The sequence below is a fragment of the Anser brachyrhynchus genome (genome assembly GCF_964034855.1).
Source record: "Anser brachyrhynchus genome assembly, chromosome: 8".
In the NCBI taxonomy this organism is placed as follows: Eukaryota; Metazoa; Chordata; class Aves; order Anseriformes; family Anatidae; genus Anser; species Anser brachyrhynchus.
The window spans coordinates 23987649-24002086 of record NC_137702.1 but is presented as its reverse complement, the minus strand read 5'-3'; the positions used below and the strand labels follow the sequence as shown (position 1 = coordinate 24002086).

General features: G+C 60.8%; 1 protein-coding gene across 1 annotated transcript; it reads right to left on the bottom strand.

Annotated features, from left to right (window-relative positions):
* Positions 1-5115: 5115 nt before the first annotated feature.
* CRIP1 (cysteine rich protein 1) lies at positions 5116-8384 on the bottom strand. The gene is made up of 5 exons (XM_080602100.1): positions 8227-8384; positions 5952-6046; positions 5776-5833; positions 5581-5628; positions 5116-5462 (listed from the first exon to the last, which is right to left on the bottom strand). Exons 1-4 carry the CDS (start codon positions 8264-8266, stop codon positions 5588-5590), a joined length of 234 nt encoding a protein of 77 aa, XP_080458226.1. The 5' UTR covers positions 8267-8384; the 3' UTR covers positions 5116-5462; positions 5581-5587.
* Positions 8385-14438: the final 6054 nt, after the last annotated feature.

The following is a 14438-nucleotide window of genomic DNA, read 5'->3' as shown; positions in this document are numbered from 1 at the left end:
TGCTGTCCTTCACGAACTGATCCTGTGGGTGCTACCCACAGGCTGCAGCTCTTCAGGAACTGCTCCCACACGGCTCCGTACCACGGGGTCCATCCCCCAGGAGCAAACTGCTCCAGCACGGGTCCCCCACGGGCGGCAGCTCCCCCCAGACCCCCTGCTCCTGCGGGGGCTCCTCTCCACGGGCTGCAGCTCCGGCCCGGGGCCTGCTCCTGCGGGGGCTCTCCATGGGCCGCAGCCTCCTCCAGGCCACATCCACCTGCTCCACCGGGGGCTCCTCCACGGGCTGCAGCGTGGAGATCTGCTCCGTGTGGGACCCATGGGCTGCAGGGGGACAGCCTGCTGCACCAGGGGCCTCTCCACAGGCCGCAGGGGAACTGCTGCTGTGAGCCTGGAGCACCTCCTGCCTCCTGCTGCACTGACCTGGGGGCTGCAGGGCTGCTTCTCACTCCTTGCTCTCCCAGCTGCTGTCGTGCAGCAGTTTGTTCCCTTTCTTAAATCTGCTCTCACAGAGGCACAAACAACACTGGTCATTGGCTTGGCTCTTGCCAGTGGTCAGTCCCTTTCGAAGCATATGGAGCTGGCTCTGATCTGACATGGGGCAGCTGCTGGGCTCTGCTCACAGAGGCCACCCCTGCAGCCCCCCTGCTACCAAAACCTTGCCACATTAACCCAATACAGTGCCCTGCCACCCTGGTGCCAGGCCCTGTGGCATTTCTCCACTGCCCAGAGCCTCACTGGAGCTGGGCAGCCTGCTTTCCCCTCCCTGCTGCGGCCTCCAGCTGGGAGAGCCTTCACGTGGAGCTGATCTCTCCCAGTGCCCCGTCCCCACACACATTCCTTGCTCTGGGCCTGGCTGATAACGGCGGCAATGAGCAACGGCCAGCTCAGCACAGCTCCCCGCTCTGGTGCCACTGCACGCACCCACAAGGTCACAGGAGGCCGGCAGAAGCCTCCGAGAGCCTCCACAGGGCCACAGCACCCTGACCACCCTGACCCCTGGCTCTTTGGCAAGAAGGGCAGTGGGGACCAAACCGGGTCCGGCCTCTGCAGGGAGAAGCCCGGGATGCTTGTCCTCTGGGGAGGCCGCCACCGCCTCCCCGATTTCTCAGCTCCTCTGGCGCCAGGCGGGGAGCGGAGTGGCGGTGCCACAGAGCCGGCAGCAGTGTTTTGCACGCAGCAGTGTCAGTTCGGGCCGTTTCCGCCCCGGGTGACTCAGCCGGGGATGAGGCCGCATGTTTGCTCCCGTGCCATGGCAACCCGCCGCAGCCGCCCCACTGCTGCCAGCCGTGACAGCCGTGTCCCATTGCCTCACGCGGATTGTATGTGATAAGGGCCATCTCCGCGTGCCACGGCTTCCTAGCGGCACCTGGGTGCCATGGGAAGTCACTCTCTGACCCTGCAAGAACACCCCATTTGCTTTTTAAAACTATTCTGTATTTCTGTCCACCCGAAGCGCAGGTGGCAGGCAGCCTGTTTCTTGCCAGGCCCCCAGGCTGTGCATCCGGCCGTGCTTCCCATGCTCCGCCACCGCCCAGCAGCTCCTCTCCTCCTCCCTTCTCCTCCCTGCAGCATCCACAGCTCAGCAAACGCCCCGGCAGAGAGCAGCTGGCTTTCCTGCCCCTTCCCGGGTGGCCGCAGCATTTGACACCCGCAGCATTTCGCAGCAGATGAAGTGGGCTGCATCGTTTCCTGCTGCAAGCATTTACGGCTCCCTCCCAGCGCCCTCCCGGCTCTTTTACACACACACACTGCCTCCCCTCGCAGAGACGCCAGGTTGATCTGCGCGGGCTGAGAGACAGCCCAGCTGCTGGCAGCGCTGCAGCATCCCAGCCGGGAGCAAAACGAGCCCGGCCAGGGAGGAGGAGCAGCAGCGCCAGATGTGGGAATGGGGTCGCAGAGGAGGAGACAGCTGGCGGGGCGCAGGCGGCGCGAGGGATGCCGGTGTTGCTGGGGTGGCTGGCACACGTTTAGCATGCTGTGTCACCTCACACAATGGTTACAGATCAACAGGCCTCAGGAGGGACTATAACAGTTGCATGAATGCCCTAAGGCAGGTTTTCCTGGACACAGCAAGCTGGCCTGCAGCAGGCCCGCAGCGCCAAGGCTCAGGGTCAGCTCCCGGCAGGCAGATGCTTGGGATGTTTAAGGTAGGCGTCGGCGCTTCAGGCCCTCTGATGCAGGGTCTGCACTTTCAGTACAATAAATGAATCAGGAAGGATTAGGAAAAATAAAAGCCAATAAACATCTGCAAGCTTGTAGTTCTCTGTTCTCAGGAGCTTCACCCTTTTCTTTTCACTTCAATAACCAGGGAAATGTTCCTCTGCACCTCGGGAAATTCCCTCTGCCCTCTTCCCCCCAGTCCTTTAAGCCAAGATTCACCAAGGACAGACACAGAGGTCTGGCAGAAAGCTCTTACACCCTTCTCCCTTGGAAACTCTCCCTGTTTCCTTGAAAATAAGAGGAGAGGAGTGAAGGTAAAATGCAGTGCTGGTGCCTGAGGCCAGCTTTTTACCACCAGCCCTCTCCGGTTGGCCACACTGCGGGACACAACCCCTAAGGAGGGATGCTGAGGGCTTCCAGCCCAAGCTGTCCGCTGGCCAGCTGCAGGCTTAGGGACACAGCTGCCCTGACGCAGAGGGGACGCGTCAGTCTGGAGCAGGTGAGGAAGACCCAGGCCAGGTGACCCAAAGGGCTCCTTGCTGCCTCCTCGCCCTGGCTGAAGACCCCCCCACATCTTACAGCACAGGCACCCAGTGGGTTCGGCCAAGCTGAGGGCCCCCAGTCGCCCTTTCTGTCACCCTTTCCTTTTTTCTTCTGTACAGAAAGCCACAAAGCGCGGGGCGGGGGGTAGGACCGCAGCAGTTCAGTTTCTGAGCCCATCGTGTTTCCTGTCCTTTGCCAAAACCTCTTCTGCTTTCCTACCCAGCGCTTTCGGGCTCGCCCGTGCTCGCTGCCAGAGGAACGGCTAATTTTGTTTGTTTTTTTGTCACCATGATGAAGTGTTTATAGCAACCAACGCTCAACAGTCCGCAAGTATCACTGATCTCAGCCTCAGCTTCCGAAATAATGTCAGAGGAAGCACAGCCCCTTCCTCTGGGATTGGCATCTGCGATGCTTCATGTCACCAACACGGGGGACTTCGCGCTGGGCATCACCATGCTGGAGATCATCCAGTGCCTAAATGGTCACTTTGTGGCTGCCCTGACCTTCATTGACAGGGGCATCTCTCAGTTGCTCCCCCAAAAGAGCCAGGATTTTCCCCAGCATCCTGCTCTCCCCCTCCTGGCACGAAGCTTGTGCCTGCTGTGAGCCCACCTCCCCGCTGCCCGGCGCGCTGCGCATCGGAGGAGTGCGTCTGGCATCCCATCCAAATGCCGTACAGCTGCTCCTTCTTCCTCTCCAAAACCAAATTGAATTTAAAATCAATTTATCATGTATTTTCTTTGACCGAAGCGCCTTCCGGATGTAACCTGAGCCTGAACTGCTCGATCTCACAGCATCAAGCCCCTGGAGCAGGCGGAGAGCGCACCTCGTGCCAGCAGAGCGCTGGGAGGGGAGCATGCTGACAGCAAGTCCTGGGGCTACACATGCCTCAGCAAGAGGATGGGCAGAAAGACAGTGCAGCTGGAAGGTTTTTGCAGCAGGAATCAATATCCAAGGGCTTGTCCTTGGAGCTTGCTTGAGGTACCCCAGTTTTTGTCCCCCAGGCAAGCCGCAGGATGGGGTTTAGTTTGTCTGCACACTGCATGAGGTTGCACAGACCCCGCACAGCTCAGCTCCTACATCCCTGCGGGCACTGAGAGCAGGCAGAGCTGTCCCAGCACCACACCCGCATTGTGCATAGGTGGCAGGGACCGAAGCAAAGGGCAGCAGGGCCCTGCAGGCTGCAGCAGCCTCAGGAAGAACCCATTACAGCTGCTGCGAGATAGCCGTGCCACACCGAAGCTGCTAAAACAGGACGAGTCAGGCACCTTCATGGGTCCACAGACAGCTCAGTGCTGGGAAGCAGCTCCAGCCCCACTCCAGGCAGAACCAACCTCCTGCTTCCCACAGGTTCCTCGAGGTCCCCACCAAGGCACACTTCTCCCCACGAAGCTGGCGGGGCTGTGGGCACGGCAAGGCTGAGGTCCCCGCTCCACCCCACTGCCAGGGCAGGGAGGCACTGCAGCAGGCAGGAGAGCAGCAGGCGGCCGAGCACCGTCAAGTCTGCCTTCAGTAGGGCTACACAGGCATCAAGCAGCCCGTTAAGCTTCATTCAAGAGCCCTGTGCAGGCAAGCAGCTCTCCTTCGTTAGAGCAGCACTCACAGCTTGCAGAGGAGGGAGGATGTGGGGTGGGGGGGAGACTTCTGACAGCAAGCGCAAGGGGAGTTTTCAGATGGTTATCAGGCGGGGCTGCTTCTGACTCCAAAGATTTTGATATCAGGCGTGTACCCCTGACCCCTGAGGGTTTGGCCAAGTCCTAGTAACACCAGCGTGACAACAAAGCCCAGCAGTTTCTAAAGAAACGCATTTGTATACTGTAGACAAAAATATCTGTGTGTGTTGTGTAGTGTATCAGAATATGTAAATCAAGTGGTTCACGCTAGGGAAAGACATGGTTAAGAAACCATTTTCGAAACATCCGTCAAATCGACACTTTTACATCTGTCGGTGCTGCTCTTCCCGCGGGGCAAAGGGGCTGAGGCACGAGAGAGCAGGAAGCTGGGGATGCAGCCCTTGCTCGGTAATACTGCACCTTCGCTTTTACTAACGGCGGGGCTCGCCTTGCCTGGCCAGTGACCTGCCCACTGACGTGGCCTTTCTGTATGACTGCTGGGGGTGGAAGCAGCAAACAGCAGTTTTTGTGGTGTGGCCTTCAACCGCCTCCCGGCGGGAGCCCACCCTGCCCCACCGAGCTCCCACCCCAGCCTGGGGCTGCACAGCCACGTCCCCAGCGCCGGCAGCACAGCGCTGGGGGCTCTGTGGGCACTGCCAGCGACAGGGACGGGGCTGCCCGGGGGCAGGGGGACACAGGGACAGTGCTCAAACCCTTGTCCTGCAGCTCGGCCCTCGTGGGGTCCTTCGCCAGCATGTCTCGTGGGACCCCCCGGTACAAAGAGCACAGCACTCGCATGGGGGAAGCATCTCTCGGTCGGGGTTTATTAAAGACTGAAATACAAGTGTGGCCCGGCTGCAGAGCCGGCTGCCAGAAGCAGGGCTGGGTTTTGGCTGGACGGGTGCGGTCTCCTCTCCAGGCGGCCTTCAGCGGTACTGGCCAAATTTCCTCCGGGCAGCGTCCAACCTCCCACCCCTGCGGCGCTCCCTCCGGAGCGGAGCCCCTCTCCGCACCAGCCCCATCCGTGGTTACTTATTGCTTTCGACGTGCTAATGGAGTACAGAGTGAATGAAGAACGAAAAGGCATGTCTGTTGCGGCGGGTTCGTGCCATCGTCGGGCTGTGCTGGGAGCCCTGGCTGTCAGACCTGCGGAGGGATGGAAGAGAGGGGCCGTCAGCGGTGACACCCCTGGGACAGCGGTGATTCGAGGCACAGCCCCAGCTGCCCATCAAGCCACGGGGGAGCTCCAGAGGGAGGCACCCACCTGAGCTTTACTTGAACGTGTGGCTCTCGGCTCCTCCCCGGCCAAACCCTGCAAGAGAGACAGAGCGGGGTGAGCGATGCCGCGGGGCAGCGAGCGCACGGCGGGATGCATCGCCGCTGCATCATGGAGAGGTGGGAGCACGGAGCCCCCTTCCTTCCCTCCCCCCTCCCAAAACCCCAGCCACGGTGACCTTACCTTTGGGTCCGAACAAGGCGGCATAGCAGGGGTGGTTGCAGTACGGCTTGCCGTCGTGCTGCGGGGAGAGAGGAGAGCATCAGCCCCGGTGCCCTGCCGGCTGTGCCCACCCCGTTCCCTGCAGGACACCCGCCCTTGGCTGCTGGGGTCAGGGCCTCCTGGGCACCAAACCTCACCTCTGCATGGCCTCCAGACGTCAGGGTCTTGTTACACTTCTCGCATCTCAAGCAGGGCCGGTGCCAGTCCTTCCCCAGAGAAGTCACCTTCTCGGCTGCCACAGAGAGGAGGTGGGTTAGCTGAGGCCACCGAACGGGCACGACGAGGTGTTTTTGGCAGGCTGGCCTCCCTGCTGCCAGCCCCAGGGAGGACATACATTTGGGGGGATTTTCTCAAGTCTGCTCGCCCAGAACAGAAGCCCTGCAAGTGCCAAACCCAAGGCATGCACACCTCACCACGCACATCCAGGTGCCCAGATCCGAAACCCCGGGCAGGGCACTGCTGTGAGCCCTCGCCGCTGCGAGCAGCGTGGCACGTGGGGTCACCGCTGCGCCCGCACGGACAGACCGACTTCTGTCCGTCTTCCAGAGAAGACTTGGACACTTCCTCCCTTCCAACATCAGCCTCTACAGGGATGAATTCCCCCCCAGCCAGCTGGAGCTCGTCTGCAAAGAGGCCAGATGCTGGGCTGGTGGGCCTGGGGTGGCAAAGTCACCGCTGCGCCCTCCCTGCCACCAGCAAGGCCCCTCCAGCGCTGCGGTGACAGCTCTGATTTGCCGTGTGCTGTCACAAACCACAGCAGAGCTGGAGCCTGGCTGGGGCTCAGCAGCAACGTGCTGCTTGCTCGGGCCAGGACGTTTTTACGGAGAGGGAGAATGCGGTGTGGCTTTTTCCATTGCGGCCCAGCAGGGGAGGAGGGTATTTTCTGCAGTATTTTCTGCGGATGCATGTGCGCTCGCTATTGGCAGCTGTGCTCCTGGGGATTTATTAAGTGATAAAGCAGAGCTCCGCACGGGAACCCAGTCACAGCCAGGTCTGAGTGCTTATCCCACGCCTGCACAAGGTGGCCGAGCAAAGGGTTTCTTCGGGGCCCAAGCCTGCCCACAGCAGCTTGCGCAAGGAGCCAGGCAGCGGCTGCAGAGGTGGGAGCGGGGGCCGCACCCAAATGTCACGAGGCAGCCCCGGTGCCGGCTCCAGCGGCACAAAGCCCCCTGTGTCCTCCCCCAGAGCCCCAGCCGGGCACGAGAGGGCCCCCCTAACCCAGCTCCTTACAGACACTGTGTGTCCTACAGCAGCCCAGGGCACCTCTGAGGAAAAAGGGCCGCCAGGCTCAGAAAACCCCGGGAGCAGCGCAGCAGGGCTTGCTCTGCCCCCTCTTCCAGCACTATCTCCAGGCACAGAAATCACCCAGTGAGCTCATGTCTCCGGCCACTTTTGAAGCCTCCTGCATCAACAGAGCCAGTTTCATAGGAGCGAGCTGATAAGAGCAGGGCCAAACCCCTCCCTGGTCAAACAGCCCTGTCCCAGCCACAGCCGCACCTGCAGGCACAGAAATCCCAGCTGAGACCAACCTCAAAGCCTGGCTGCGGGCAGAGGGCTCGGGATTAGCCAAAGCTGTGCTCCCCAGCTGTGGGAGCCATGGCCACGCCAGTGCCTGTACCACACCAGAACCCTCTGGGTAGTGGGCATCACCAGCAGACAGATTTGTGTGACGGGGGGAGCAGCTATGGGGCAGCCCCCGTCACTCACCCCACATTTCAGCCTCAGATCTCTTTGGCCGAGCAGAAGCGGAAGCTGCGGCACACCCACAGGCAGAGCAGAAATAAGGCAGGGAGAGCAGAAGTCAGAGCACGGCACTCAGGTCACCGAACCCTCATCTCAAGTACATTACAAGCAGGGAGCGTTCGAGCCCCTGTCAGCAAACCTCAACAAATTCAGCTAAACGAGGGAAGTGGGGAGGTTTGGCGGCTGGAGCCTGGCTGTTTCAGCAGCTGCTGCCAGCAGGGTGAGAGGCTCAAAGCCCCAAAACACACTCGGGCAGGACGGCAGGACCACGGCACCAGGAGCAGGACCCCGGAACTTGGGCCCCAACGCAGCGGCAGCAAACCTGCCTCAAACCCCACGGGCAGGCGGAAGCGCAACGAGCTGAGCTCACGGTCAGCCTGCGAGGCACCCTGAAAACACCACGGCCACCTCTCTCCCCAGGGCCACTTCTCTCTGGGCCATCCCCTCGCCGTACTAAACCTCGCGGGCTAACGGGCAGGATGTCCCCGAGCACCCCTGCGCCCCTCGCAGCGCCTCTCCTCGGGTGCATTTGGGGGGCCACCCAGGGCAGCCACAGCGCAGGGGGCACCCCGAGCACCTGCAGCGCAGGGGTGGGTGCTATTGGGGTGCCCAGGACCCACAGAATAGGGGTGCCTGGGACTGGTGGGGGGGTGTGCAGGATGCCCTTACCGAAGTAGACCTCCTTCTGGCAGCGGGGGCACTTGGGCATGGTGTCAGCTCGGGGCTCGGCTCGGTTGTGGGATGCTGGGCGCCTGCACCGCCGGAGTCACTGCTCGGGGACCCCGCCCCGGCCCGCCCAGATGTGGACCCGGTCCAGATGTGTGGTCCCGCCCACAGCTGGAGACACCCGCCCCGGGCGCGGTCCCGCAGCCCTCGCACCGCTGCGCCCTTTGCTTCCCGCACCCCTTTCACCCTTTGCATCCCCCGCGCCCTGCGCCCTCTGCATCCTGCACCCTTACCCCTGCGCATGCTTGCAGCCCTGCACCCCTCTCATCCTGCACCCCTGTACCCCTTGTACCCCTGCACCCCTCACATCCTGCACCCTCTGTACCCCTTACACCCCAGCCTCTGCACCCCAAGATGCCGTGCCCCAGCTCCCTGCCTGCCCCTGCCCACCCCAGTGCTATGGAAGTGCTGAGCAGGGCAGGAGGTGCGATTAGCATCGCCAATTAACCACGCTCCCAAATAAAGCTCCCCAGGACGCTGGCCACAGGGCTCTCCCTCTCCAGACAGAACTGTTTTCTCCTAGCAGTGTAAAAGTGGTGTTTTGTAAAAGCCCACTTGGGCTGTGTCTGCTGCCCGGGGGGGAGCCTGGGGTAGTAGATGATGAAGCAGGAGGGAGCAGGGGGGCTGTAGCCCCCCTCTTCCAGAGCCTCAGGAATGGCGTGGGTGCAGGACACGGCTCACCGCAAAGAGCCTGCCCATCTGCGGCGCTGACTGTTGTCGTTTTATAAGAGCGAGGACTTGTTGTTCCTTTGTGTTTGGCTGCGAAGGAAATGAAAAGCCTATCCAAAGGTCTGTTTTGCATGAAGCAATCCTCCCCAGGGCACGTTGCTGCGCTGGAAAGGTCAAGAGGGCTTGTGAAACCCAGCGGCAGGATGCCGGGTGCCTGCCTCCCGAAATGCAAGGCACCCCTTGCCGCCCCCCTGCAGAAACAGGGCACTGCTGGTGCCAGAGCCCACCCGTGGGTGCAGGAGGAGAGGTGACAAGCTGCACCCACGGGCGAAGGTCGCAGTTTGCGGGATTGTTTCATGACCCTGCCGCGCTCCACACCGCCTTTGCAGCGGGAGCACTCCTCCGGCTGATGCTCCCCGTCACACCCAGGCTCAGCGATGGCAAACCCACCGCACCCTGAAGGCTTAGGGGACACGGGGCATGCCCCCCTCCCTCTGGTGACCCTATTTCCCCTTACACACACTGTTTCGAGGCTGCTGCCCGGCCAGGAGAGCCGTCCCCAGCTGTGCTCCCTTTTAAGGCAGGTTTTGTGCCGGCGGGCAGCCGCAGGCTGGCCCAGCCCTGGTCCCCATGGACCACGCAGCGCCTGGCCGGGCTCCTGCAGCGGGAGCGTCCCCCTAGCACTGCGGGCCGACTGACCCAGCCAGGCGGTGGGGACAGCACTCAGCCCCCCCCCCCCCCCCCTGTACTTTTTCAAGCCTATTCATGCAGCACAGAGGACACAAGGCCGGCAGGAGGGCTTGCAAAGCTGGCGCCGAGGAGCTGCGTGCTGCTCTCTGCCAATCCTGCTGGGACAGGGTCCGAGGCTGCCCAGATCCCCGTGGTGCTGATATGGCACGGCTGCCCTGTTGGGGTGAGCATGGGGTGCCCACGGCACTGCTGGCTGGAGAGGGAGCACAGCAGTGCCACAGGGACCCTCAGGATGTGGCCTTTTATTCATTTTATGGGGAGGGAGTTCATAAACGCTCCTACTGATGGTGTGTGAGATGCATCAGCAGGGCGATAAACAGAGTCCCGGCAGCCTGCAGCCCCCAGCCCACACAGCAGCAAGCTGGCTGGAAGCACTCCAGCATTTGGGGCAAGCTGGTCGCTGCCCCTCCAGGGCCCTCTGAATGCCCCAAGTGCAGAACTCAGGCATTTCTCAGCAACCTGGTTCCTCCAGTGACTTCCAGCACCGTGCCCAAGGGTATAGCAGCTCATCTCACAACCCAAGCTAAATCCAACTAAAGGGCACGGGATGGCTGCGGGGAGAGAGCCACACTGCCCTGCAGGAGAGAGGGGCCGGGGCAGCATCTTCAGCCAAGCCTGGTCCCGGCCCAAGCCCTGCATCAAAGCAAGGCTCCCCCACCTGGGACACAGCCCAGCCAGCTCCAGCTGCCAACAGCCTCCCCAGTGAACCGCAGGTTTATCTTATCTGCAGACCTTGTTCCAGCTAATTCAGCCACCCGAGCACAGCACACCCCAGCCGCCCGTGCCCTCTGATACAAATCTGGGGGTGGAGGCTCCGTCCTGGCGCATCAGGCGCCAGCGCTCCCCGAGGGCACGGCAGCAGCCCTCAGACAAACCTGGGCCACCCTGTTTGTTTGCGTGTGACGAGGCGCTGCCAGGCAGCGCTGGTACGGATCGCTTTGCTGAGCTCGTGGGCAGGGATGACCGTAGGGCACAAACGGCTTCGCTCTGGACAGCCGTGCCCCGTGTGGATCAACCACAGTCCTTGTTCGCGCCTTCCCCCCCGTGCAGAACCGAGGATGCCTCTTCTCATTTCTTCCCCAACCTCAGATCCTCCCGAGCTGCCCCCAGGTCCCCTCCCTGCGGAAAATGTGACTAAGAAAAACCCAGGAATGTCCGAAGCACGTCGCCGCCGCGGGGCTCAGCCAGCGTTTTCCAAGCGGTCAGACAACTGCAGCTTCTGCAAAATTCCCCTCCTCGGCCATTTTTCAGCCTGCATGTTGCAGGCCCACTCAGCCGAGACGATTTGTTGTAAACTATGTCCTCCCGAGCCCAATATGTGACTAATTTGACAAGAAAATTACAGGGCGGCTTAAAAAGCCCAGCATGGGCCGGGAGAAGCTGCCAGATGTGGGTTTGCATGGAAAGGTGGGAGGGACACCAGGGTGCGCAGGGGGGGGCACGCACTCGCCTGGCGTTGCCCCCAGGTCTGCACGCAGCTAATCCCATTACCCCTGCACTGGGAACAGCCGCATGGAGCAGGCTGTCAAGCCAATTTATGCCCTAAGGAAAAATCTGGGGTACGTCTTCATAAAGCTGACAGGTGGCTGAGGGCTGGGACAGATCGGGAACAGGGTGGCAGCTGGAAATGCCCCGAGCGGTGCCTGTGCCTGGCTGCACTGTGGGAAGGGATGGGGCTGCCCCAAAAGCTGGCAGCTGTGGGGGACATTCACCACGCTGGACCTTCAATACAAAATGGTTTGAGACCACAGAACACATTCCCTGCCCTGCTTGTGCAGACGCAGCCCAGAGTCCATCCCCCGTGCCCACAGACAATCACACAGTTGTTTCTAGCAGAAAGTGCATAAACATTTCCAGCCCTGCTAAGGCTGCTGGCTGCCCACGGCAGTCACTTGTCAGGCCAACACAAAACCTCGGGAGCATGGGCGTGAATTGTTATCACGCCGTAAATGTGATACCATGCACGCTGTAACAGACACATGCTCTTGCAGGGTTTAGCTCCTGCTCCTGCGAGGGGTTCAGGGCAGGCGGCTCATGGAAGCAAACATTTTTGGGTCCATACCCACAGCCTGGCCCTATGCCCATGAGTGCTCAGAGGCGATACACCCAGTGCCAAGAGCTCCCATACTGCTGCCCAGGGCGGCAGTGGCACACGGGGCTGGGGCACACCGGTCCCATATGAGTGCATGCTCAGGAGGATGCCTGGCTGCAGGTCCGTGCTTGGGGTGTGTCTGGGATTTCCAGACATGGGACAGGAGAACCTCTCCAATCGCTCCAAGTCCCAGCGACATGGAAAATCTCCTCAAATTTCATCCAGGCACAGCTTCCCACTGTCTCCCTGCATACAGTCTGGCCAAAAAGCTCCGTTACCATCTGCTCTTCCCTGCAAGCTTTCCATTAGCGGCAGCCCCAGGAAATCTCCTGGCTGAAGCCCTCCGTGGGAGGGTTTGGTGCATTTTCCTGGCATGGCCACAGCTGTTTCTGTTGCAGTGATCGCACCCGCCCGCGGCCAGGCTGGCTGAGGACGCTGCTACTTTGGGAAGCTGTCTTGGAGCTGGGGGTGCTCAGCACCCTGTGGGCTCTGCTCGCATCAGGGCCACCTCCCTGCCCTGCCATACCCTGCTGTAGGGATCAGCTGCACCGCTCAGCCTGGGCCAGCTACAGGCTGCTGATACCGCACCTTTCAGTCCTGGTTAAAAATTCACTTGCTCCTAGTAGTCAAGGTGAGGAGAAGGGGAACAGAGTGCAGGACCCCCAGGCACCCCATTACTCACCCAGGTACAGATCATGAGTCCTGGTCCAACGCCCTCTCCCACAGCACAGCCCTTATTGCGGGGGAACTCCCTAGTTTACTGCCCCAGCGTTGTTTGCCCTCTGCAGTGGGGTTGTTGGTGTGATAATGGTGTGATAAGGGAGACCCACTGCCAGAAGACCATGTCCTCTGCAGTGGTGTCACAGGCAGGGAGACAGACAGCCCAAATGCTGCGAGGCTGCACCCCTGTTTCAGACAGGGCTGCTTGGCTCTGCCTTACCACAACAGGACAGGAGCAAGGCAGAGAAATCGGGACAGAGTGAGTGCAAGGAGAGGGAAGAAGAGAGCAGCCATGGGTTGTGCAGCATGCAAGCCCCAACAGCAGCACGCACACCTCCATCCCATTAGCACAGCTATTCCTCCCCCAGATCTGCCCCACATCCAGCCCCAGGGCACTCCAGGAATCCCCAGGGTAGTCCCCAGCTGCTCACACCACTGGAAACCCATCGGTGACATACAGGCTGCTGCGGAGCCCAGCAGCTTCCAACAGGCAGCCACGGTCTGCACCGCCACTGCTGCAGCTCTCCCAGCGCACTGGCAGGGAGATTTACAGCTCTAATCCTCCTTTGCATGGTTTCATGCTGTCCCTCCTCCTCCTGTATCCCTGCCTGCCCTCCTATACCCTCTCCAGGATTTAGACCCATCACTTTAACCTCTCCCTGGGGCCAAGCCGAAGCCCAGCCAAGCAAGCGAGAGCCGCTCCATTGCCTTCAGGGAGCATCAGAGTGGTTCTTGGCCCGCATGGAAGCAAGCTGTGTTCACTGGGCCCCTTTTAATACTCCCTCTTAAATCACACCTTCCAGCACTTTATCCCTTTTGGCTCCTACGCATTGAGTCCCCAGCAAATGCTTTGAATCTGTCCTGCTTTCCTGCCCAGCCGCACTCCCAGCCACAGCCTCGCTGGCTCTATGTGGGTCAGCGCTGCTCTGTGGTGCTGCAGGCATCTCCCGGCCCTTGGGAGCATCTCTAGATTGCTTTAGCAGTGTCTAGATTAATTACACAAGCGTAGTGCCTAGATTACTTTAATTTAGTGCCCCCTGGAGGACTCGCAAGGCGCTCCAGTGCACTCGAGGGCACGCTCGAGGCCTTCCAGGGGCCTGCAGTGTGCTCTAGCGTTAGCTGGAGGCCTTTCAAGGCTCACCAGTGTCCTCTAGGGTGCCCTAAAGGCCTTTCAGTGCTCACTGCACGCCTCCAATGAACCTCCACTCTGCTCTACAGCCTGTACATGTCTACCAGCCCCCCCCCCCAACATGCTCTAGCTCTCCCTGAACGCCTTCCAGTGCCACCCAGTGTCCTCAAGGATGCTCTAGGGGCCTCCCAGTGCAGCCGTGAGTCTTGCTGCGGCCCTCCAGTGCTCTCTAGTACCTTCTGAGGGTCTATTACACCTTACAGTGTAGACTAGCATCCCCTGAGGGCCTCGCTGGCGTTTACTCTATACAGTTTACTCCAGTATACTCTAAGGAACACTAAAGGCCTCCTAGTGTGGCCTAGAGCACCCAGTATGTCCCAGTGTAATCTAGCTCCCCACAGACACCTTGCAGGGCCTTCTCCCTGGGAGGCCTCTAGGGCACAATAGGAGGCTTACAGGGCAACCGAGAATGCACTGGAAGGCCCTGGGAGGCCTCTAGGGCTCTCTAGAGAGCACTTGGAGGCCCCTAAGGCGCATGAGGGTATATTGGTGCCCTGGGATGCCTCTAGAGATCCCTGGGAGACTTCAAAGTTTTGGTAGAGCATGCAGGAGAGCACAGCGAGGCCCGCAAGGGGTGTCAGAGCACACCTGGAGGCCCTGGCAGCTTTCTAGCTGGTGCTAGACAGCTGAGGACAGCGGGGAGCCCTGTGAGACCCTTGGCTGTCAGACAGCCATGGCACTCTCCCCTGCACAGACTGGCTCCGACTTCACATCACAGGGCTGCCCCGTCATTCC